Here is a 22,607-nt window from a genome sequence, read left to right on the forward strand (position 1 = left end):
TAAGCTGAAGACTGGATAGAGAAATTATGGTATATATATTCTAGATAATACTGCACACTGGTAAAAACAAAAAAAGAAATTCTGTCATTTGCTACAAAGTGATTGCAACTGGAAACCATTATACTTAATGACATAAGCCAGTCCCCAAAAGACAAACACTATATGTTCTCCCACATCTGTGGTAACTAATAGAGTACTTGGAAGATAATCAATCTATAGGAGTGTTATTGACACTTTGAGATGTGATGATTTTGAACAGCCCTTGTCTCAATTGTTGAGGGACGTTGATTTATTTTTAATACTGTTTGTTGAACTCTTTACTTAATGTAGGGTTAATATTATGAGTATAAAGTTAATTGAAAACATATCTTTGTAAAAAATAGGAATGGGAATAGGAGAGGGAGGAGGAAGAAGTGAAGGAGCATGGGTGGCAGGGAGTGTAGGGCAGAAAGTATCACTATGTTCCTGAATATCTATATAGGAAACACATGAAATTTTTATACTTGAATAAAATTTTTAAAATATTTATTTATTTGAAAGGCACAGTTACAACAGAGAGGCAGAGGCGGGGGGCAGGGGGAGAGAGATTTTCCATCTGTTGGTTCACTCCCCAGATGGCTGCAACATCAGCAGCTGCACCGATCTGAAGCCAGGAGCCAGGAGCTTTTTCTGGGTCTCCCACATGGGTGCAGGGGCCCAAGGACTTGGAACATCTTCTACTGCTTTGCCAGGCCATAGTATAGAGTTGGATCAGAAGTGAAGCAGCTGGGACTCAGTCTGGCACCCATATAGAATGCTGGCATTGCAGGCAGTACCCATTAAATAAAAATTTTAAAAGTCAAAAAATAATGTATCCATTTGACTTCTCTTCAAAATCTGTATCTCATGGTAAATTTTTCATCCGTATCATGTATGGATCTGTAATTTATGAATTTTCTTCTCATTGCTTCTGAATACACCTGTGATCATTCTTCTTTCATTCTTTTTCAGGCATTTCATCAATGCCTTAGTCTTCCCATTCTAATATTGAAGTGTTGTTGTGTTGCTTTGGGGGAGTCATATTATCTTCCTCGTTCTTGTTTCTTGTGTATCTGCATTTACTTTTAGGAATTTGTAGAAATACTTGTTGATTTTTTTCCCTCTGATATGTTTTATCTTTGAACTATACCTTTGAGGCTTGGTGTAATGTCAATTCCTTCAGTAACTACACAGAGGTGTGTGCTGGGTGGTGTCAGGGAGCCCTGGTCAATACTCCTGCGTGGAGCAAGAATCCAGAGTGACACCCAGATTGGGTGTGGTAGATATCCTCTTTTGTAAACAGGGCAAGAGAGTATGATCCTGCCTGTTGGTGAGATCACAATCTCACTTCCTGTCTTCCAAGGTGACCAATGACTGGGATTAGCCTACAGAGAGTACAACTCTCACCCATGCTGGCACATGAATTTTACAAAGTATCTGTATAGTCTTCAGTGTGAGCAAGAAACCTTGTGCAATGACCTGCCCCAGGCCATCAGGGGCTCTGAGTTAGACACAGTCACTCTAGACACACTGCTTGCCCAGAGACCCAGATACACCCCATGCCACGTGTCACAGAATTCTTAGTCACAGTGCTCAAGCCTCCCACACTCACAGGGTGCAGAGAATCTGGTTAGGCCCCCCAAGCCTGCCCCATCTATGGAGAAAACAGAGATGTACTAGAGCCAGTTGCCTGTGTGTGCTACAACTTGTTAGTTTGAGCCCCCTGAATATGTGATATGTTTAGAGAAGGAATGTGACATGACACCAGTTCATGTAATTAGTGGAGATGTGATGTAATTTCAGGATTGTCTCTGGAGTGATGCTTGGGTGACAAAGGCTAACCAGTCACAAAGATTTTTTGCAATGAAATTATGTGTTATAGCCTCTTCTTATGGGTGATAGTCGTTTTACAGTTCACCCATTCTCATCTTAACATGCTAAATGTCATGACAAACACAAAGTACATAATGAAGTAAGAATAGGAAAACCGGTGTTAGGATTTCACCTACTTTAGAGAGACTTTGCCTGAGGTTTCATCCATGATCCTGGTTTCATCTTGATACATCTGGTAGCCATCCATTAATTTTGGAATCCTACCCAGATTTGTCCCCGCATGCTATCATCATAATGCTAAACATTGCTCATACTCTGTACACAAAATGCAACAAAACTCAAGCCAACATTTTATGAAGTTACTCCAGGGATAAACTCCTTATTGCAGCTTTGGTTGAAAAACTGAAATGAAATGCATAGATCTGGGCAAACATAAGCCTTGTAAAAACTAGAAACTAATCTTTATTTATTAACCAAGATGACTGTATTAGTATTCAGTGCAATGCAGACTGTGTGGTGAGAAGTCAGCTGCTTCCATGATATGATTGGAGGCAGCCAGGCTCTGTACCTGGTCCCCAAACACATGTCTCACTCCCAGTTACCTTTCTAGTAGGCCTGCCTTCCACTATGATGAACTTCTGAGTAGAAAAAATTAGTTATAAAATACATATTTTATATGGCAAAATGTATTCTTATAAGCCCTCTAATTAAAGACTTTATGACTGTTAAATAGCATGGAACACAGTCTACCTAAGATTTCTATGGAATTGAAAGGAAGCTGAAGCTAACAGCATCAAGAAAGAAACAACAATGAGTTGTCCACATACACGCTGAGGTACAGCTTCCGCTCTGTAATGGCTCCAAATAACTACTCCATAATGGCAGAAATTTGAGTCACATACCTTAGGAAATATTTACTGCAATTTTATATCAAACACAGTGTGTGTTGAATCATCTCATATCCACCATCCACATTTGGGCATTTACCACCTAATTTCAATCTTTCTTTTTTTTTACCAAAGGAAACCCCCTTTCCTAGTACTTAGTTTAGACCAATTCCATGCAATTTACTGTTTCAGCCGTGATCCCAAATCAAGAATCTGTTAGTCTCACTGTCTTCTTTCTCTTTCCCACCCTTCCTACCCTCCCCAGCCCTTTCCTAGCTCCTCTTATTATTTTAACTTTCAGCCCAGCCACTCTGATGGTCTACCTCTGCCAGGATACGGATCCGAAAAGTTCATCCTGGACCCTGAACAGCTCAGAGGGAGGAACCAGACCAGCAGTTCCTCATACCCTGCTCTCTTTTTCTCTGCACAATGGCTCCATAACAACTGCTCCATAATGGCAGTGGGTGTGGCCCTGATGCACACCAGGATCACTCTTCTGCTGCTCTGCCTTGGGGTATCTCTGTCCATTCCCGACCTGTCCCAGGCCAGGCTCTCCCAGCATTTCAGCTCCCCAGAGGTGGTGATCCCCTCGAAGGTGACCAGCAGGGGTAGAGGTGCAAAGGCTCCAGGATGGCTCTCCTACCGCCTGCGGATTGGGGGCCAGAGGCACACTGTCCACCTGAGGGTCAAGAAGCTGTTGGTTTCCACACACCTCCCTGTGTTCACCTACACAGAGCAGCATGGCCTCCAGGAGGATCACCCCTTTGTCCCTGATGATTGTTACTATCATGGTTACGTGGAGGGGGCCCCCGAGTCTCTGGTTGCCCTCAGCACCTGTTCTGGAGGTTTTCGAGGAATGCTACAGATAAATGACCTCATGTATGAAATCGAACCCATCAGGCACTCTGCCACATTTGAGCACCTGGTGTATCAGGTAGGGGGTGATGAGACAGAATCTGCCCACCTGAGATGTGGGTTAACAGAAGAGTCAATAGCACATCAATTGGCATTTCAAGCATCATACAATTTCTCTCTGAAACCACGTACTGATCTGAATTGGTGGACCCACTGGCGATTTGTTGAACTAGCATTGGTTGTGGACTATTTTAGATTTGAATACTCTCAAAGTAATGAGACAGTAGTGGAGTTAGAAATATTTGATATAATTAATATGGTGGATGAACTTTACTATCACATAGAGGTTGATGTGATTTTGACAGGGGTTGAAATCTGGAGTGAGGGAAACCCAGTTGAAACAACTGGTGATTTATATACAGTTTCAGAGCAATTTGCTATTTGGAAAACATCAAGTTTTGATGATCGTCTTCACCATGATGTTGCACATCTTATCATAAAAGAATTTCATGACAGCATTGGTGTGTCCTATATTAAAGGAGTATGCCAACATCCTCATAATTGTGGAGTTGATGTATTTCAAGACAAGAGGTTGGGTGCTTTTTCGCTTACTTTGACCCACGAGCTTGGTCATAGTCTGGGTATGTTGCACGATGAGGAATGGTGTACTTGTGGAGAACAGTTTTGCATAATGAATCCCAACAGAGAGGCTTCACGGCGATTCAGCAACTGCAGTTATTCCCAATATATGGCGAATACCATGGATACTGGAACGTGTATACTGTCTCCTGCAAAACCACAGCATGCCGTAACGTTCAGCTTCTGTGGGAACCGAGTGGTTGAAGAAGGGGAGGAATGTGACTGTGGATCTTCACAGGAGTGTTCCCAAGATCCTTGTTGTCTGATGGACTGTGTTCTAAAGCCTGGGGTTGCTTGTGCTTTTGGAGGTTGTTGCAAAGACTGTGAACTCCTGCCACAAGGAACTGTATGTAGGGAGCAGACCAATGAATGTGACCTTCCAGAGTGGTGCAATGGGATGTCACACGTGTGCCCAGATGATGTATATAAACAGGACGGCATCCTCTGTAGTATAGACTCTTACTGCTATGAAAATGCATGTAATAACCACGATTCTCAGTGTAAGCAGATTTTTGGCACAGGGGCCCTGAGCGCATCTGAAAGTTGCTACAATGAAATGAACACCCAAGGAACTCGTTTTGGCCACTGTGGTATTGAAGGCACCACATACGTAAAGTGTATGGCTCCTGATGTCATGTGTGGGAGAGTTCAGTGTGAAAATGTCCTCACAATTCCCACACTGGTAGAACATTCTACGGTGCATCAGTTTCACTTCAATGGCACCACTTGCTGGGGCACTGACTATCACTTAGGAATGTCCATACCTGATATCGGTGAAGTGAAAGATGGCACGGTGTGTGCTCCAGGCAAGATGTGCCTCCGCAGGAAATGTGTCGATATGGTTAAACCACCAGAAACCTGTCAGACTCAGCATTGCAACATGAGTGGGGTCTGCAATAATAAACAGCACTGTCACTGTCACCCAGGATGGGCACCTCCCAACTGTACTGTCAGGGGCTCTGGAGGTAGTGTAGATAGTGGTCCTCCACCACCAGTACCATTTGATGGGAACCCACCAGTGCCAGTGTCAACTAGAAACAAAATAATGCTTTTTCCATCTGCGTTACTATTTATTCCTTTGATTCTTTCATGTTTGTATTGCTTCCTTGTGCTGTGTAAGAAAGAAAAGCACAAAGAGGAAGCAGAGAAGGAAGAGGAAGCAAAGGAAGAGGGAGAAGAGGGAGAAGAGGAATGAGAGAGATAAGGGAGCGGAAGATTAACACTATTGTTTCCTTCAAAAGTATCTCCTATTATTCTTTTAGTAATATAGAAATGGGACATGTTTAACTGTTTAGACAAAAATTTGGTGGTACCTTATGCTCAGGTCATAAGCATTAAATATTATATCTCGAGATTCCTACATACTCTTTCTTTGCAACATTTTCAGCAATATTAAACATGCATTTCTCCCTAATTTGTATCATTTTTCTCTTTTATAGCAATTTGTAGTCTCCAGCAGCAGACACTGAGTTGGATCTTAGGGTAAAAAATCACTTTAGACAGCAAAGGCTGTGAAAAAGAGGGTGAGCAAGTCAGAGGTGCAGATGAGACGTCCAGCTCCACTCCCTGCCTGGCCAGTCTCAGTCCAGTCTCAGTGAAGTATTATTTGAGTTGTCTGAGTGGGGCCATTGTGGCCTGAGCATCTTACCTTCTCGTTGCTCTTTCACCCTGGAAAACGTTAGTGCCTGTGAGATGCCTTTCCGAAGCTCCTGCTGAAGTGAAGTATTGACATCTGCAGGCCCCCCACAGGTCGTGGATAGCTGGTGAGCAGTGCCTTCCTCTCAGGCAGATCCCGGTGGCTTTTCCCAGTGTTAGAGTTGCACAACCTTGGCTCCCTTTTGTTTTTACATTCTGGCAACAACCCCTGGTGGAGACATTAACAAAGGGAAGTTAGTGGATGAACCATAGTCTCCACGCTGTGGTATGCATGTTGCCATTCTGAGTCTTTGTGTTCTTGTCACGTATGAACTAAAGTTCTCTGTAAATACAGTCCTCCCCTTGTTTTGGTTCTTCTCTGTTGCTAAGGTCAGTGCACGACCCCTCTACTGAGCCAATTGTGTTTCCTCCACACCTACCTGTTTAAATTTAAACAAACCTTTTCGATTTTGTCCTATAGATTTCTCTCTCCTCCATTGGCAGGAAATTGCTATTTTGTATAGAATCAGAGAGGGTGCTGGTGCGCATGTCTGTTGCTTGCCATCAGATAGTCTCTAGCTTTTTTGTAGTTCACGAAGGCATTTAAGAGGAATCCTTCAATGCTTTTGTTCTTATAGCTACTATTTTCTCCGTACCTCTTGTTGTAGGCTGAATTCTAAGATTCTTTTATTTTATTCCCTTGCCTTAGAATCTTTGTGTAACTCCTTTCCATGTGCCTGGGTGGGATGGGTGAAATCTCTAGCCTGCTTCTTACCTAGTATATTATAAATGTTCTGTGATTTTTTGTTATATTTTAATTTACTTTATAGTCATATGCTTAATGTTCCACTAAATAAAGTGATCAACAAATTAAAAATAATAAAACCATTGTTCAACACATATATAGACAATGGCTCTATATAATAACTCCGAAGATAGCAATAGCCTTCATATGTATTTAAATTTTATTTTTTTATCATGTGATGTTTTTGTTTTTGGGTCTGGATTATTTCACTCAGCATAATAGTTTCCATATGTATCCATTTTGTTGCAAAAACCATGATTTCATTATTTTTATGGCTGAGTAGTATTTCATCATGTTATGTACCACATTTTGTTTACCTAGTTATCTGTTGATGGACATCTGGATTGATTTCATATCTTAGCTATTGTGCATTTAGGTTCTGTAAACACGGGGGTACAAATAACTCTCCATATGGTGACTTCATTTCCTTTCGGTATATTCCCAAGAGTGATGGCTGGGTGTTATCATAGATCTAGTTTTAGGTCGTGAGTAATCTCCATACTGTCCCCAACAATAGTGGTATCAGTTTACATTCCCATGAATACTGTATTAGAGTATGTTTTCCTCAACATCCCCCTGCCCCAGTGTTTGTTGTCTTTATATTTAGATGATAGCTATTTTAACTGGGGTGAGGTGAAACCTCTTTGTGGTTTGTATTTGTATCTCCCTAATAACTAGTGATCCAGCACGATTTTTCATTAGTCTGTTGAGTCATTTGTATTTCATCCTTTGAAAAATGGCTATTCATTCCTTTGCCAGTTTCTTAATTAGACTGTTTGTTTTGTTGTTGTTGAGTTTCTTGAGCTCCTTATATATTCTGGATAATAATTCTTTATCAGATGCATAGTTTGAAAGCATTTTCTCCCATTCCGTTGGTTGCCTCTTTGCTTTGTCAACACTTTGTATTTCTTTTGCTGTGCAGTAGCTTCTTAGCTTGATGTCATCCCAGTTGTCTATTTTTGGTTTTATTACTTGTACTTCTATTGTGTCGTCCAGGAAATTTCATGTGATTAAGTTCCTTAACTGGGTTTTCTATTTTCCTTTCCTTCTCTTCTTTTCTCTACCCTTGTCTTTTTTATTCTTTTTTTTTCTGAGTGATAGCTGCATTTATTCTTAACTTAAGGAGGCCATAAATTTGTCCTTTAGTTTCAAAATTTTTTCACATCAATTATCATGTTAATGTGATATTAGTACAAAGAGAGCATATTCAGTGTAGTTGATAAATTGTTCCTTCCTTCCTTCCCCCTCTCCTCCCTCCATGCCTACTTCTGTGTCTCTTTCTTTTTAAGTTTTGAGATAGCGTGCTATTTAATTTACATTGCAGCCAAGGGCTTAATGCTCCAGTAAATAAAGAGTTTAAAAGCAAAATGTACAAAGACCCTTGTTTTGTGGGAATATAGGCAAGGGCTGTAAAAATAATCAAATGAAAGTATGACCATTTCCCTGCTATTCAGTGAATTTTTAAATAATCACAAATCATTAAAAGTATAAAAGTGTATCATTCTTAAACATTGGTTTGAGAAAGATATAAATCAATGTTTGACAAAACTGTATTTGCAGCAATAGTGATGTACACAGGCATTTCTTTTTCAGTTTTTTTTTTTGATTTTTAAAAAATTTAATCCCCATGCATAAGGTAAGGGAGAATATGCCGCATTTGTCTTTCTGTGTCTGGCTTGTGAACTACCTATGTTGAGTTTATAAAAGATCTGGAGGCGAGACTTGAAGCACATACTGTTTCTTTCTTCCTGGATCAAGCAAAAGCCAGTTGCCATGAGTTCTACAGATGGAAGGTAATGAAATCCACAACAACATGAGCCAGCTTGACATCCAGTCTGAATCCAATATGGTCTTTGATGCCAGTGAAGTTTAGCTGGCAAACTGCTTGTTGCCAAGAGCCTAGCACTGGAAGCTATGCCCATATTCTTCAACCATCGAACCTGTGAGATAATAAATAGCCATTATTTTAAGCTGAGTTTGTGATAATTTGGTACATTATATAGAAAACAAATTCACTTCAAACCCTTGGTACATCTCATTTGCTTATGACTACTCCATACAAAGGATATGATAAGAGAGACAAGAGGACTTCACCTGCATTGGAGATGCTTGGCCAGAGGTTTCATCTGTGATCCTGGTTTCCTCTCCTGGCATCTGGTAGCCACCTATTAGTTTTAGCATCCTGCCCAGATTTGTCACTGCTTCCTTGTCATCATAATGCAAAACATTGCTCATACTCTATACAGCCAATGTCGCATGTATCCAGATGGACAGTATTGAAGATAACAGTGTCTGTTAACAGTGTGTCTCCGAGCTTAACTTTTTATTTCAAATAATATATTATTACTGATATAGTAATGTGAAAGTCAGCCAATTGCCAAATTGATTTTGTCTGAACCAAAATTTATATTTTAAACATTAATGAGATTTAAAATGCTGAAAGTTTAGTCCTCTGTACATTTTAATGAACTTACTCTAAGGTTAAATCCTCCACTGAAGCTTTACTTGGAAAATTGAAATGAAATGGTTAGATCTGGGACACCTTGTGAAAACCAGAAAATAAGCTACATTGATTAACCTAACGGCCATGTTAGGATTCAGTAGCTGATGCAAGCTGTATGATGAGAAGGCTGCTGTCCCCATTATGTGGTTGGAGACACGTGGGCAGTGTTCCTGGTCCCAAACACATGTGCCACTCGCAATTACCCAACAAGTATGCCTACTTTCTTTCTTTTTTTTTTTGACAGGCAGAGTTAGACAGTGAGAGAGAGAGGCAGAGAGAAAAGTCTTCCTTCCATTGGTTCACCCCCACATGGCTGCTACGGCCGGCACGCTGCGCCGATCCGAAGCCAGGAGTCAGGTACTTCCTCCTGGTCTCCAATAAGTATGCCTACTTTCCTCTGAATGTGGTGGGCTTCTGTATGGAATATAATTCATTTTTTTGACAGGCAGAGTGGACAGTGAGAAAGACAGAGAGAAAGGTCTTCCTTTGCATTTGGTTCACCCTCCAATGGCCGCTACGTCTGGTGTGCTGTGTCCGGCGCACTGCGCTGATCCTAAGGCAGGAAGGCAGGAGGCAGGTGCTTCTCCTGGTCTCCCATGGGGTGCAGGGCCCAAAGACTTGGGCCATCCTCCACTGCACTCCCGGGCCACAGCAGAGAGCTGGCCTGGAAGAGGGGCAACCGGGACAGAATCTGGCGCCCCGACCGGGACTAGAACCCGGTGTGCTGGTGTCGCAAGGCAGAGGATTAGCCTATTGAGCCGCAGCGCCGGCCAGAATATAATTCATTTTAAAAGAAGAATTTTTTGATTTCAGGTCTTCCTATGAACCCTTTAAGTGGAGGATTTTATGACTGATAAATAGAACAGAGCAGAGCAGACTTAAGAGGTCTATGGAATTGAAATGGAGATGGAGATAATAGCAACAAGTAAGGAACAAAAAGTGAGTTGTTCACATACATGCTAAAGGTGCAGGAAGCCAGCACATTTTAGATGGAAGAGATATTTGGGTCTCATGCCATTTGAAAAATTTATTGCAATTTTATAAGTATCAAGATCAATATATGATGAATCCTTTGATATTCACCATCCACATTCAGCAATTGCTCACCTAGTTCCAATCTTTTTTTTTACCATTGGATACTCCCTTTCCCAGTACTTAGTTTAGACCGATTCCATGCAATTTACTGTTTCAGCCGTGATCCCAAATCAAGAATCTGTTAGTCTCACTGTCTTCTTTCTCTTTCCCACCCTTCCTACCCTCCCCAGCCCTTTCCTAGCTCCTCTTATTATTTTAACTTTCAGCCCAGCCACTCTGATGGTCCACCTCTGCCAGGATACGGATCCGAAAAGTTCATCCTGGACCCTGAACAGCTCAGAGGGAGGAACCAGACCAGCAGTTCCTCATACCCTGCTCTCTTTTTCTCTGCACAATGGCTCCATAACATCTGCTCCATAATGGCAGTGGGTGTGGCCCTGATGCACACCAGGATCACTCTTCTGCTGCTCTGCCTTGGGGTATCTCTGTCCATTCCCGACCTGTCCCAGGCCAGGCTCTCCCAGCATTTCAGCTCCCCAGAAGTGGTGATCCCCTCGAAGGTGACCAGCAGGGGTAGAGGTACAAAGGCTCCAGGATGGCTCTCCTACCGCCTGCGGATTGGGGGCCAGAGGCACACTGTCCACATGAGGGTCAAGAGGCTGTTGGTTTCCACACACCTCCCTGTGTTCACCTACACAGAGCAGCATGGCCTCCAGGAGGATCATCCCTTTGTCCCTAATGATTGTTACTATCATGGTTACGTGGAGGGGGCCCCCGAGTCTCTGGTTGCCCTCAGCACCTGTTCTGGAGGTTTTCGAGGAATGCTACAGATAAATGACCTCATGTATGAAATCGAACCCATCAGGCACTCTGCCACATTTGAGCACCTGGTGTATCAGGTAGGGGGTGATGAGACAGAGTCCCCACACATGAGATGTGGGTTGACAGAAGAGTCAATAGCACGCCAATTGGCATTTCAATCATCATACAGTTTCTCTCTGAAACCACGTACTGATCTGAATTGGTGGGCCCACTGGAGGTTTGTTGAACTGGGAGTGGTTGTGGACTATTTTAGATTTGAATACTCTCAAAGTAATGAGACAATAGTGATGCTTGAAATATTTGATATAATTAATATGGTCGATGAACTTTACTATCACATACAGATTGATGTGGTTTTGACAGGGATTGAAATTTGGAATAGTGGAAACCCAATAGAAACAAGTGGTAATATAGATCCAATTTTGGATAGATTTGCTCTTTGGAAATCTTTGAATTTTGATGGCCGTCTTCACCACGATGTTGCACATCTTATCATAAAAGAATTTAATGGTGCCCTTGGCGTTGCATATGTTAGTGGGGTATGCCGACATCGTATTAATTGTGGAGTTGACGTCTTTCAAGACCACAGGTTAGACATTATTGCACATACTTTGACCCATGAGCTTGGCCATAGTCTGGGTATGCTGCATGATGAAAAATGGTGTACTTGTGGAGAACAGTTTTGCATTATGTATCCCAGCAGAGAGGCCTCACGGCGATTCAGCAACTGCAGTTATTCCCAGTATTTGGCGAATACCATGCGTACTGGAGCGTGTATTCTCTCTCCTGCAAATCCAGAGCATGTTTTAAGGATGAACATTTGTGGGAACCGTGTGGTTGAAGACGGAGAGCAGTGTGACTGTGGATCATTCCTGGAGTGTATTGAAGATCCTTGTTGTCTGATGGACTGTGTTTTGAAGCCTGAGGCAGCTTGTGCATTTGGAGGTTGTTGCAAAGACTGTGAACTCCTGCCACAAGGAACTGTATGTAGACATCCAGTCAGTGATTGTGACCTTCCAGAGTGGTGCAACGGGACGTCACATGAGTGCCCAGATGACGTATATAAACAGGACGGCATCCTCTGTAGTATAGACTCTTACTGCTATGAAAATGCATGTAATAACCACGATTCTCAGTGTAAGCAGATTTTTGGCACAGGGGCCCTGAGCGCATCTGAAAGTTGCTACAATGAAATGAACACCCAAGGAACTCGTTTTGGCCACTGTGGTATTGAAGGCACCACATACGTAAAGTGTATGGCTCCTGATGTCATGTGTGGGAGAGTTCAGTGTGAAAATGTCCTCACAATTCCCACACTGGTAGAACATTCTACGGTGCATCAGTTTCACTTCAATGGCACCACTTGCTGGGGCACTGACTATCACTTAGGAATGTCCATACCTGATATCGGTGAAGTGAAAGATGGCACGGTGTGTGCTCCAGGCAAGATGTGCCTCCGCAGGAAATGTGTCGATATGGTTAAACCACCAGAAACCTGTCAGACTCAGCATTGCAACATGAGTGGGGTCTGCAATAATAAACAGCACTGTCACTGTCACCCAGGATGGGCACCTCCCAACTGTACTGTCAGGGGCCCTGGAGGTAGTGTAGATAGTGGTCCTCCACCACCACTGCCACCTGAGGAGAACCCACCAGTGCCAGTGTCAACTCAAAACAAAATAATGCTTTTTCCATCTGCGTTACTATTTATTCCTTTGATTCTTTCATGTTTGTATTGCTTCCTTGTGCTGTGTAAGAAAGAAAAGCACAAAGAGGAAGCAGAGAAGGAAGAGGAAGCAAAGGAAGAGGGAGAAGAGGGAGAAGAGGGAGAAGACGAAGGAGAGGAAGAAGAGGAAGAAGAGGAAGAAAAGTTAGAAGAGGGAGAGAACAACTAATCCCCGTATTTCCTTTAAAAGATTCTCTAATTTTTTTCTTTTAATAACACAGGCGGGACATGTTTAGCTGCTAGACAATAATTCCATGGCAGCTCATACCCTGGTGATAAGCCTTAAATATTACAGCACATAATCTTTAATTTTTCTTAATTTGCACTATATTCAGCAAATTAAACATCAATTTTCCCCTAATTTGTATCATTTTTCTCTTTTTATTTGGAAAATTGTATTCCCCAATAGCAGACACTGAATTTCAGCCTAGAGTGAAAAACCATATTAGACAGCAAAAGCTATAAAAAGAGGGCAAGGAAGTCAGAGGTACAGATGAAAAGTCTCCCACCCTGGCCAGTCTCAGTGAAATGTTATTTGATGAGTTTTCTGAGTTGGGCCATAGTGGCCTGAACTTCATTACCTTCTAACTGCTGTATTTATTTATTTATTTGACAGGTAGAGTCATAGACAGTGAGAGAGAGAAACAGAGAGAAAGGTCTTCCTTCCATTGGTTCACTCCCCAAATGGGTGCAATGGCTGGAGCTGCGTCAATCCGAAGCCAGGAGCTAGGTGCTTCTTCCTGGTCTCCCTTGAGGGTGCAGGGGCCCAAGGACTTGGGCCATCCTCTACTGCCCTCCTGGGCCACAGCATAGAGATGGATTGGAAGAGGAGCAACCAGGACTTGAACCCGGTGCCCATATGGGATGCCGGCGCCGCAGGCAGAGGATAACCAAGTGAGCCACGGCACCAGCCCCTCTCGCTGCTCTTTTTAAAAAAGATTTATTTATTTATTTGAAAGGCAGCATTACAGAGAGGCAGAGGCAGAGGCAGAGGTGGGGTGGGGTGAGGGGATTCTTCCACCTGCTGCTTCACTCCCAAGTTGGCCGCAACAGCTGGAACTGGGCCGATCCGAAGCCAGTAGCCAGGAGCTTCTTCCAGGTCTCCCACGCAGGTGCAGGGGCCCAAGGACTTGGGCTACCTTCTGCTTTCCCAGGCCATAGCAGAGAGCTGGATTGGAAGTGGAGCAGCCAAGACTTGAACCGCTGCCCATATGGGATTCCGGCTACTGCAGGTGGTGGCTTTTCCTGCTACACCACAGCACCGGCCCCCTCATTGCGTGTGCACCCTGGAAAAGGTGTGAATTTGGTGGGCTCCTCTCTGAAACTCAGGCTGAAGTGAAGAATTCACAGCTGCAGGCTGTCTACTGATCACTAGCTGGTCAGCAAGACCTTCCTCCAAGGCAGATCCCGGTGGTTTATTCCATTTGCAATAGTTGCACAACTGTGGCTCACTTTTCTTTATATGTCTGGCAACAACCCTTCATGGATTGCCAAGGTTACCTCTTCCTGTGTGGAACTTTAAAACAGGAATGTTAGTGGCATGTATAATCATCTCCATGCTGTGTTTAGTAGTGGGGATGAAAGCATGTTTATTGTTTCTTTTTGCCACTTTGTTTCCCTCATATTCTCTCTCTCTCTCTCTCTCTCTCTCTCTCTCTCTCTCTCTCTCTCTGTCTGTCTTTGACAGGCAGAGTGGACAACGAGAGAGAGAGAGACAGAGAGAAAGGTCTTCCTTTGCCATTGGTTCACCCTCCAACGGCCATGGCGGCCAGCGTGCTGCAGCTGGCGCACCGCGCTGATCTAAAGCCAGGAGCCAGGTGCTTATCCTGGTCTCCCTTGGAGTGCAGGGCCCAAGGAATTGGGCCATCCTCCACTGCACTCCCGGGCCACAGCAGAGAGCTGGACTGGAAGAGGACCGGGACAGAATCTGGCGCCCCGACCGGGACTAGAACCTAGGGTGCCGGCGCCGCAGGCGGAGGATTAGCCTATTGAGCCGTGGCACCAGCCATCTCTCTTTTTAAATTTATTTGACAGGTAGAGTTATAGACAGTGAGAATGAGAGAGACATAGGGAAAGTTCTTCCTTCCGATGGTTCATCCCCAAAATGGCTGCTATGGCTGGCGCTGCGCTTATCTGAAGCCAGGAGCAAGGTGCTTCTTCCTTGTCTCCCATGCAAGTGCAGGGGCCCAAGTACTTGGGCCATCCTCCACTGCCCTCCAGGGCCATAGCAGAGAGACTGGGAGAGAAGCAACCGGGACTAGAACCCAGCACCCATATGGGATGCCGGTGCTGCAGGCATAGGATTAACCAAGTGAACCATGGCACTGGCCCCTCCCTCATTCTCAAATGGTGAGTACTTTGATAGCCTTGAATGCATACCATGTGTCATCATGCATACTCTTATCAGTAGAATGAGAACTTTATCACTATGTCCAATTCATGTTTGGGTGTCTGAGTCTATTTATAGTCACCACTGGGCAATAGGAACACCTAGAGGCTGCTAAGGAAGTCACCTTGGATCTATACATATACCCCAGTATCTGCATGTTCTAACCAGAATCCCTGCCTCCTCTTGATGATTATGGTCAATAATCCCTATCAAGGATGTGACTTTCTTGCTCCTTGTGGAAAGACAGTGCGAGTTCAAAATCCCATGTGACAGTTTTAACTTATAATGCATTGATATTGTAGCTTCACCCCTGGCCAAAATATGACCCCTTTGGGGACCAGGTCCTCCAGCCTTATAGAGTCCAAGTTTATAGATGACAGGGAGCTCACACAGCTTCAGAAAATCATTGGGATTTATGGTATATGAAGCCCCTCATGCTTCTGGTCTTTGATTTTCAGACCCTTGCAACAGGCTCTGGTCCACTCATAGAATCTGTCCCAGGGAACTGAACACTGTCCTCATGGTATATTGCTTTACAACCAGTGTTTCGTCTTCAGCTCCAGCTGCACCTTCAGTACATGTTTCCAAAGCTTATCGGGCTGGTATCTCCTATGTTACTTTTTTCTGATCTACAACCCATATATCCCATGATTTGGCCCACTTCTCCAATTCCTTTCCTGTAAAATGTGTACCCTGTTCTGATATGGTATTATATAGGAGTACCAGACTAGTGGATCCAATATTCCAGATACCTTTGGCTATTAGTGGTACTTAGTGCTGCTCAGGGCCTTATCTGTAGTGAGATGAGGCAAATTCATGGCCAGAAATCGGGTCTACTACTGTCACAATGCATCACCAGCCCTTCCAGAATGCTTGGGGCCTAATGGAGTCAGTAACTTGTCAAGTGTTTTTTCAAGGAATGGTTGCTAACTGCATCAGGGAGCCAAGCTGGGCAATGCCCTTTCCCACCCTCAGCCCTGGCCTATGGCGACCACTACTACATGTTTCAGAAAGGCTGGCTTTCTTCTCCCCTGTACAGTTCTCATGGTAGCTTCCCTGGACCTTCTCGTGGAACTTTATTACCTACTGACCCCTTTGCTCAGGTATCCAATTCATCATTCCCATTTCCTTGCACCTTTCAGTCCACATAACAATTCTGGCATCTTAACTTTACTGTGTGGACCTTACTTTTTCCATGCTTCTTGAAGCTCTTCCAGCAGCAAACTTACAGTATGTCCTGAGGCCCTTGCTTGGTGCAAATCTCTTATCATGGGGCTGTTCTCCAAAGTCATTGGATTTTCCCTTCCCAGTTTTATATTTTACTGCTTGATCAAGTATCTTCAGATAGGTCTCCTTTTGCTTATCAGTTGCTCAGTTGTCTCCAGTTGATTATGCTGTAACTCAACCTAGTTTATACCTAGAACGAAAGAGGATGAGGGAAGACTCTGAAAAGGACACGTGTGGGCTTGTGGACGATGGCCTCTGCATCCTCTCCCAGCACACATGGAGTGAGTAGCTTCTAAATATAAGTATGCAGCATAGAAATATTCAGGTCAGGTATTCCTGTCCTGTGTGTCATGGTTCAGCTTTTCTGCACCAAGTCCTGAATACAGCACTGCCTTTGTCTAGAAATTTCACATTCTACATTTAAAAATGTTTTTTAATGCTCTCCTTTGGATTTCTCTCTCTTCCACTGAAAAGAGACTGCACTTTTGTATGTAATCAGCGAAGGTGCTAGCATTCATGCCCATTGCCTACCATCATCAGTTCTTCCTTAACTTTCTGTGGTCATCCATGGCACTTAGCATTAAACCTTCAATGCTTTTATTCTTACCATCTCCTCTGTACCTCTTGATTCTAAGATGTGTCTCCTTGATTCCCATGCCTCTTGATTCTGCCTTTGTATGACCCAATTTCCTAGATTTGAAGGCATCCTGTAACTTTCTTCTTCCCAAGAAGTTGGCAAATATGATGGGATTTTGCAACTTTAATAAAATCCTTATGTAGTAAATTATCAGTTAATCACATAGAGACCTGCCTAGGTGAGCTCTTTTAAAAGGAGTGTCCAGAAGTGAGACTTGAAGCAGATCCTCTTCTTTCTTGTTGGTCTGCAGAAACCAACTGCCTGAGTTCTCAGCTGCAACAATTGATACAAGCTTGGAAACAGATCTTCCTCCGGTCCAACCTTTGATTAAAGAAAGTAGCCTAGCTGCAACTTGCTTGTTGCTAAGCACTGATGAAAGCCCTGCCCGTACTCCTGGCCTGTGGAAAATGTGAGATAATAAACATATGTTGTGTGAAGCTGCTGAGTTTGTGGCAGTTTATTATATTGTATAGAAAACAAATCCACTTCAAAACCTGATATATCCCATTTGCTTTTGACTACTTTCTCAGTTTCACAGCATTCCAAGTCATGTCACCAGTCATAACAATTTTTTTTAACAAAACATTTATTTATTTTAGAGGTAGGAAAGAGAGAGAAGAGAGAAAGGGGAGAGAGAGAGAGAGAGAGAGAGAGAGAGAGAGAGAGATTATATTTGCTGGTTAATTCCCAAAATTCTCAGAGATATCATATATACCGGTAAATTCCCCAAATGCCCACAACATTTGGGACTTCACTGGGCTGAAACCAGGAGCCAGGAGCTAGTAATGCAGGTCTACCATGTGGATGGCAGTAACCCAATTAGCTGAATCATCACTGTTACCTCCCATGATCGATAGTATGATCTATATATATGATTAGATATAAAACCCAGGTTATCTAATAGGGGATGAGGGCATTTTAATCATCATCTTAATCCTTAGACTAAATGCCCATCTCCTCCTGACAGCTTTATGCTTTCAAAACCTTACCCACGCATGGCTGTCTGTCTCTACATTTCAGCAGTAATAAAGTTCCTGTAGTCAGTCCCTGGGGACAGGACACCTCACTTCAATTGCCTCAGACAATGGAGCTAGCTACAGATTAAAGCATGGCTGTTGACATTCCTGGGCACTATGGTTTTCTAAGAGGTAGGATCTGGGCTTTTTGTCTCCTGACTCTTTAAGTTTTGTTACCTCACTATTCCTTTTATCAATCTGTGTCCCTGACACAGCGCCAAAACACAAGCACAAGGACAAAGTTTGAGTAAAAGGAAAGAGAAAGTTTAATGTATCGATTGATGAGGACGTAGCAGATTACTATCTCAGGAATGACCATCCTACTTAATAAGGATGGTCTGAATTTTTAAGGGGGCTGCAAAGGAGGTTGGGCTTGCTGAGCCAGGAGCTGAAGCTTGTTGGAGGTGTGGTAACATGGTACGTTTCATGTCAGTGTAATTCACTGGGAAACCTGGGTGAAGGCTTGACTTTATCATGGGGAGGGCAAAGCAGGGTACCTAAGTGGGGCTACAAAAGATTCTTTGGATAAGACCTGAAAAGGCAAGCATTTTGTGCTAAGAGAGTTCTTGTTTTGTTAATCAAGGGAAGCCCACTCAGCCCATGCTAACCCTGTCCTTAGTTATTTGTACCCCTTTGCACTTTGTTAGCAGACCTGGGTCATGCTGACTGGGGAGGGCAAGAATCCTTTGCAGCTGAAGCTGGCTTTCTGAAGGCCAGTTTCTGGAATTCATCAGCAAGAATGATTTATCTGTTTCAACAGACATTTAGTCAGTCACGGACTCAGCAGTCTGCTTTTGTTCATCAGAATATGCAAAGGGTCAGAAAGATGTATTCAGTGTAGTCACATTTCATTCCCATGTCTCAGTCTTCAGGTAGTTATGTAACCACTTTTGTATTGTTTATTGTTTCCCTATCTGGATGGTGACTCCTACAGAATTTTCCGGATTCTTTTCTTTCTACATACATTACAAAGCAGTGCATGATTTTGATGTCTATGTTGGTATGAATAATATGTGTTATTTTTGCTGTTGTTGTTTTTCATGACACTCAGAATGTTCCATGGATATCATGCATGCTATTATACATTTCGATTATATTTACAAATACCATGTATCAACTTTGTCTATGGTGCCAGAAGTTAACATTTGTGAAATAGTCATATATATTTATTTCCTCTAGAAAGAGTTTCAAAAAAGATTCCTCTAGAAGAAACCCTTCCCTACCCTTAGATCAGAAGTATGTTCTATTTTTTTTCTAGTTGTTAAAAGTTTTCCTTTTCTTTCACATTTAGGTCTTTATTCTTTCTGAAATAGATATGTAATATCTCTATGATACATAGATAGAATTTTATTTTTCCATATGGAAAATCAACTTCTGTCAAACCCTGATTTTATCTATGTATATTAATTGGGCATATACTTGTAAGTACGTATTTCTAGGATTTTAAATCTTGATGTGTTTGTCCGTTCTTACATCAATTCCGCAGTTTTAATTACTTTGCACTAGAAAACAAATCTTGAAATATAATTCAAGTAGATGTCAATTTATAAATGTCCATTTATCTTTCTTCCTTTCACCATTTAAGAAATTTTTATTAAAGCAGTAACTTATAATCCAAATTATGCTTCCTTACTTAGTTATCAATTCTGTGCTTCAACACAGAGCTGACAGTCTTAGCTATTCCATAGTAGAGAACTACAAAATTCAAGAGAGGAATGTATTAATTTTTTGTACTTTGCTGAAAAGTTTATTTTCCATTGTCTATTAAACATTATTTTTTTTTATTTTACTATTTTTGTTTTTAAATCAATAAGTAATCTAAGACTAGCATTATGCTTGCTGGTCTTGGCATTAGCTCGGTACACAGGGTTCAAAGTTTCCTTTCCTTTTTAAAATCTATGTATATTTTGTAATGCTTTTTCCATAGTGTTTAAGTTTTTCAATGTTTAGAAATGTTTCTTCAGTGATGCACAAGTTTCTTTTCATGGTCCTTGATCAATTCTAACTAGCTGGAACACCTGTGGCACTGTTCATGGCTTTCTGGGCAGCCTCTTCAGTTTGGTGGGCTTGTCGTCCAGTATAGCTTCATCAGCTTTAGAGTGGAGAGACTCTGTGCAGAAGTTCAGAATTATCCATCTGTAACAACATACCAATGATTTTACCTGCAAGAGTAGGGTGTATATAATTGGATGAAGAGGAACTAGCCGTTCATCCAACATCTGGCTTTGCTCTTGACTTGGGGGCAGATGTCAACATGGAAGCAGTCAAAGCTTCCTGAGTGTACATAAAGAGCAGGTTGTGTGCTAACTTGTGGCTGTGCATTAAGATGTTGTTGAGGATTGAGAATGGAATGGTGTAGACAGCAAGAGTGGCTGCAACAGCAGTGGGGGTAGGACATGGGCCCATTGTCTGTGTTGATGTGTTAGCTACCCTCTGTGTGGGCATGACTCATGGATTCTGTGAAAAGGCCAGTCTCATAAAACTATATAAATTGTGGCCAGCGCCGTGGCTCAACAGGCTAATCCTCCGCCTAGCGGCACCGGCACACCAGATTCTATTCCCCGTCAGGGCACCGGATTCTGTCCTGGTTGCTCCTCTTCCAGGCCAGCTCTCTGCTGTGGCCCGGGAGTGCAGTGGAGGATGGCCCAAGTGCTTGGGCCCTGCGCCCCATGGGTGACCAGGAGAAGCACCTGGCTCCTGGCTTCGGATTAGCATGGTGCGCCAGCCGCGGCGGCCATTGGTGGGTGAACCAACGGCAAAGGAAGACCTTTCTGTCTCTCTCTCTCACTGTCCACTCTGCCTGTCAAAAATTTTAAAAAAACTATATAAATTGCCTTTTACTGATCTTTTTAATAGTTTAATTTCTCTTTGGTGTTTTGCTTTCCCAAATATATTTTTACCTCATTTAAAAATTTATCTCTAGTTTTATTTGCACCATGAGTTGCAAGTAAAAACTTGATATATTTAGAGTATACAATGTGATATCTTGATATATAAAGATACTTTTTTTTTTTTACAGGCTGAGTGGATAGTGAGAGAGAGAGACAGAGAGAAAGGTCTTCCTTTTTGCCGTTGGTTCACCCTCCAATGGCCGCTGTGGCTGGTGCATCTCGCTGATCCGAAGCCAGGAGCCAGGTGCTTCTCCTGGTCTCCCATGCGGGTGCAGGGCCCAAGCACTTGGGCCATCCTCCTCTGCCTTCCCGGGCCATAGCAGAGAGTTGGCCTGGAAGAGGGGCAACCGGGATAGAATCCAGCACCCCAACCGGGACTAGAACCCGGTGTGCCGGCGCCGCAAGGCGGAGGATTAGCCTGTTAACCCATGGCGCCGGCCTAAAGATACTTTTTTTGAAAGCAGGGATATTAATATAACATAACATGAAATTCATAGTAAGAACCATAAAATAGGGAAATGTTATATTATTATATAAGGATTCAAATTCATTGAAGATGACATTTATAAATATCTATATACCAAATAATACTGCTCCCACAATGTAAGATAGACGTTGTTTTATATATATATATATATATATATATATAAATTATATAGTGATAAATACAAATCATGCTAATTAACATATTTATTACCTTACATAGTTTGAGTGAACGTATACATTTATGAAATATCCTCTTGAGGTAGACTGCAATTGCACTGAATTAATTATTATTTAAGTTGAGAATCTGCATCACTATCTTAATGACTTGTCTTGCCAATCTATTACTTACCTCATTTTCCTTTGTTCTTTTCTGTGCTCTCATAATTTTGAAAATGTGCTTCTATGGCACTGCATAGCCTATTAAAAAGTTTTCCTCAGTAACTTAAAATTTAGGGGGAGGGAGTAATGTGAACACCATCTTTTAAAATAGTGTATTTTATGACTATTTCTTGTACATACGAATAGCATTTGGTTTTGCATGTTGATCTTGTATTTAGGAACTCTTTTTGAACTCATAATAGTTTTGTAGGCTTTTCATTTTTCTTTTGAACTGCTACAAATAATGTAGCAGGACACGGTGTTGTGGTGCAGTAGGTTAATCCTCTGCCTGTGGTGCCAGTATCACATACGTGTTCTGGTTTGAGTTCCGGCTGTTCCTCTTCTGATTTTGCTCTCTGCTATGGCATTGGAAAGCAGTAGAAGGTGGCCCAAGTGCTTGGGCCCCTGCACCTGCGTGGGAGATCCAGAAGAGGCTCCTGGATCCTGGCTTCGAATCAGCACAGCTCTGGTTGTTGTGGCTATTTGGGAGTGAACCAGCGGATTAAAGACCTTTCCCTCTGTCTCTCTACCTCTCTCTGTCTATAACTCTGCCTCTCAAATAAATAAAATCTTTAAAAATAATCCAATAAAGAACAGATATAATTTTAAGAATTTAATATTTTGCCATTTTAAATGTGTATTTAAGTATTTTATACATACACATAAATTCTGTTTTTATTGAAAGCTGGGATATTAATATTACATGAACATGGACTCATGATAAAAATCATAAAGGAAAGAAGGATATATTATTATAAAAGGGTTATAATTCACTTGAAACAATATTTATAAATACCTAATACCAAATAATATTGCATCTACAGT

At 42.3% G+C, this 22,607-nt stretch overlaps 1 protein-coding gene and 2 pseudogenes across 1 annotated transcript in view; all 3 read left to right on the top strand.

Annotated features, from left to right (window-relative positions):
* Window positions 1–3,052: 3,052 nt before the first annotated feature.
* LOC133751437 (disintegrin and metalloproteinase domain-containing protein 20-like) lies at window positions 3,053–6,540 on the top strand (annotated as a pseudogene).
* Window positions 6,541–10,489: 3,949 nt separating this feature from the next.
* LOC133751438 (disintegrin and metalloproteinase domain-containing protein 20-like) lies at window positions 10,490–15,573 on the top strand (annotated as a pseudogene).
* Window positions 15,574–16,191: 618 nt separating this feature from the next.
* LOC133751439 (disintegrin and metalloproteinase domain-containing protein 21-like) overlaps window positions 16,192–22,607 on the top strand; it is a 30,813-nt gene continuing 24,397 nt past the window's right edge. The window contains 2 exon segments of the mRNA XM_062181485.1: window positions 16,192–16,250; window positions 17,262–17,420. Coding sequence (XP_062037469.1) covers window positions 16,192–16,250; window positions 17,262–17,420 — 218 coding nt within the window.

The sequence above is a fragment of the Lepus europaeus genome, chromosome 22 (assembly GCF_033115175.1).
Source record: "Lepus europaeus isolate LE1 chromosome 22, mLepTim1.pri, whole genome shotgun sequence".
In the NCBI taxonomy this organism is placed as follows: domain Eukaryota; kingdom Metazoa; phylum Chordata; class Mammalia; order Lagomorpha; family Leporidae; genus Lepus; species Lepus europaeus.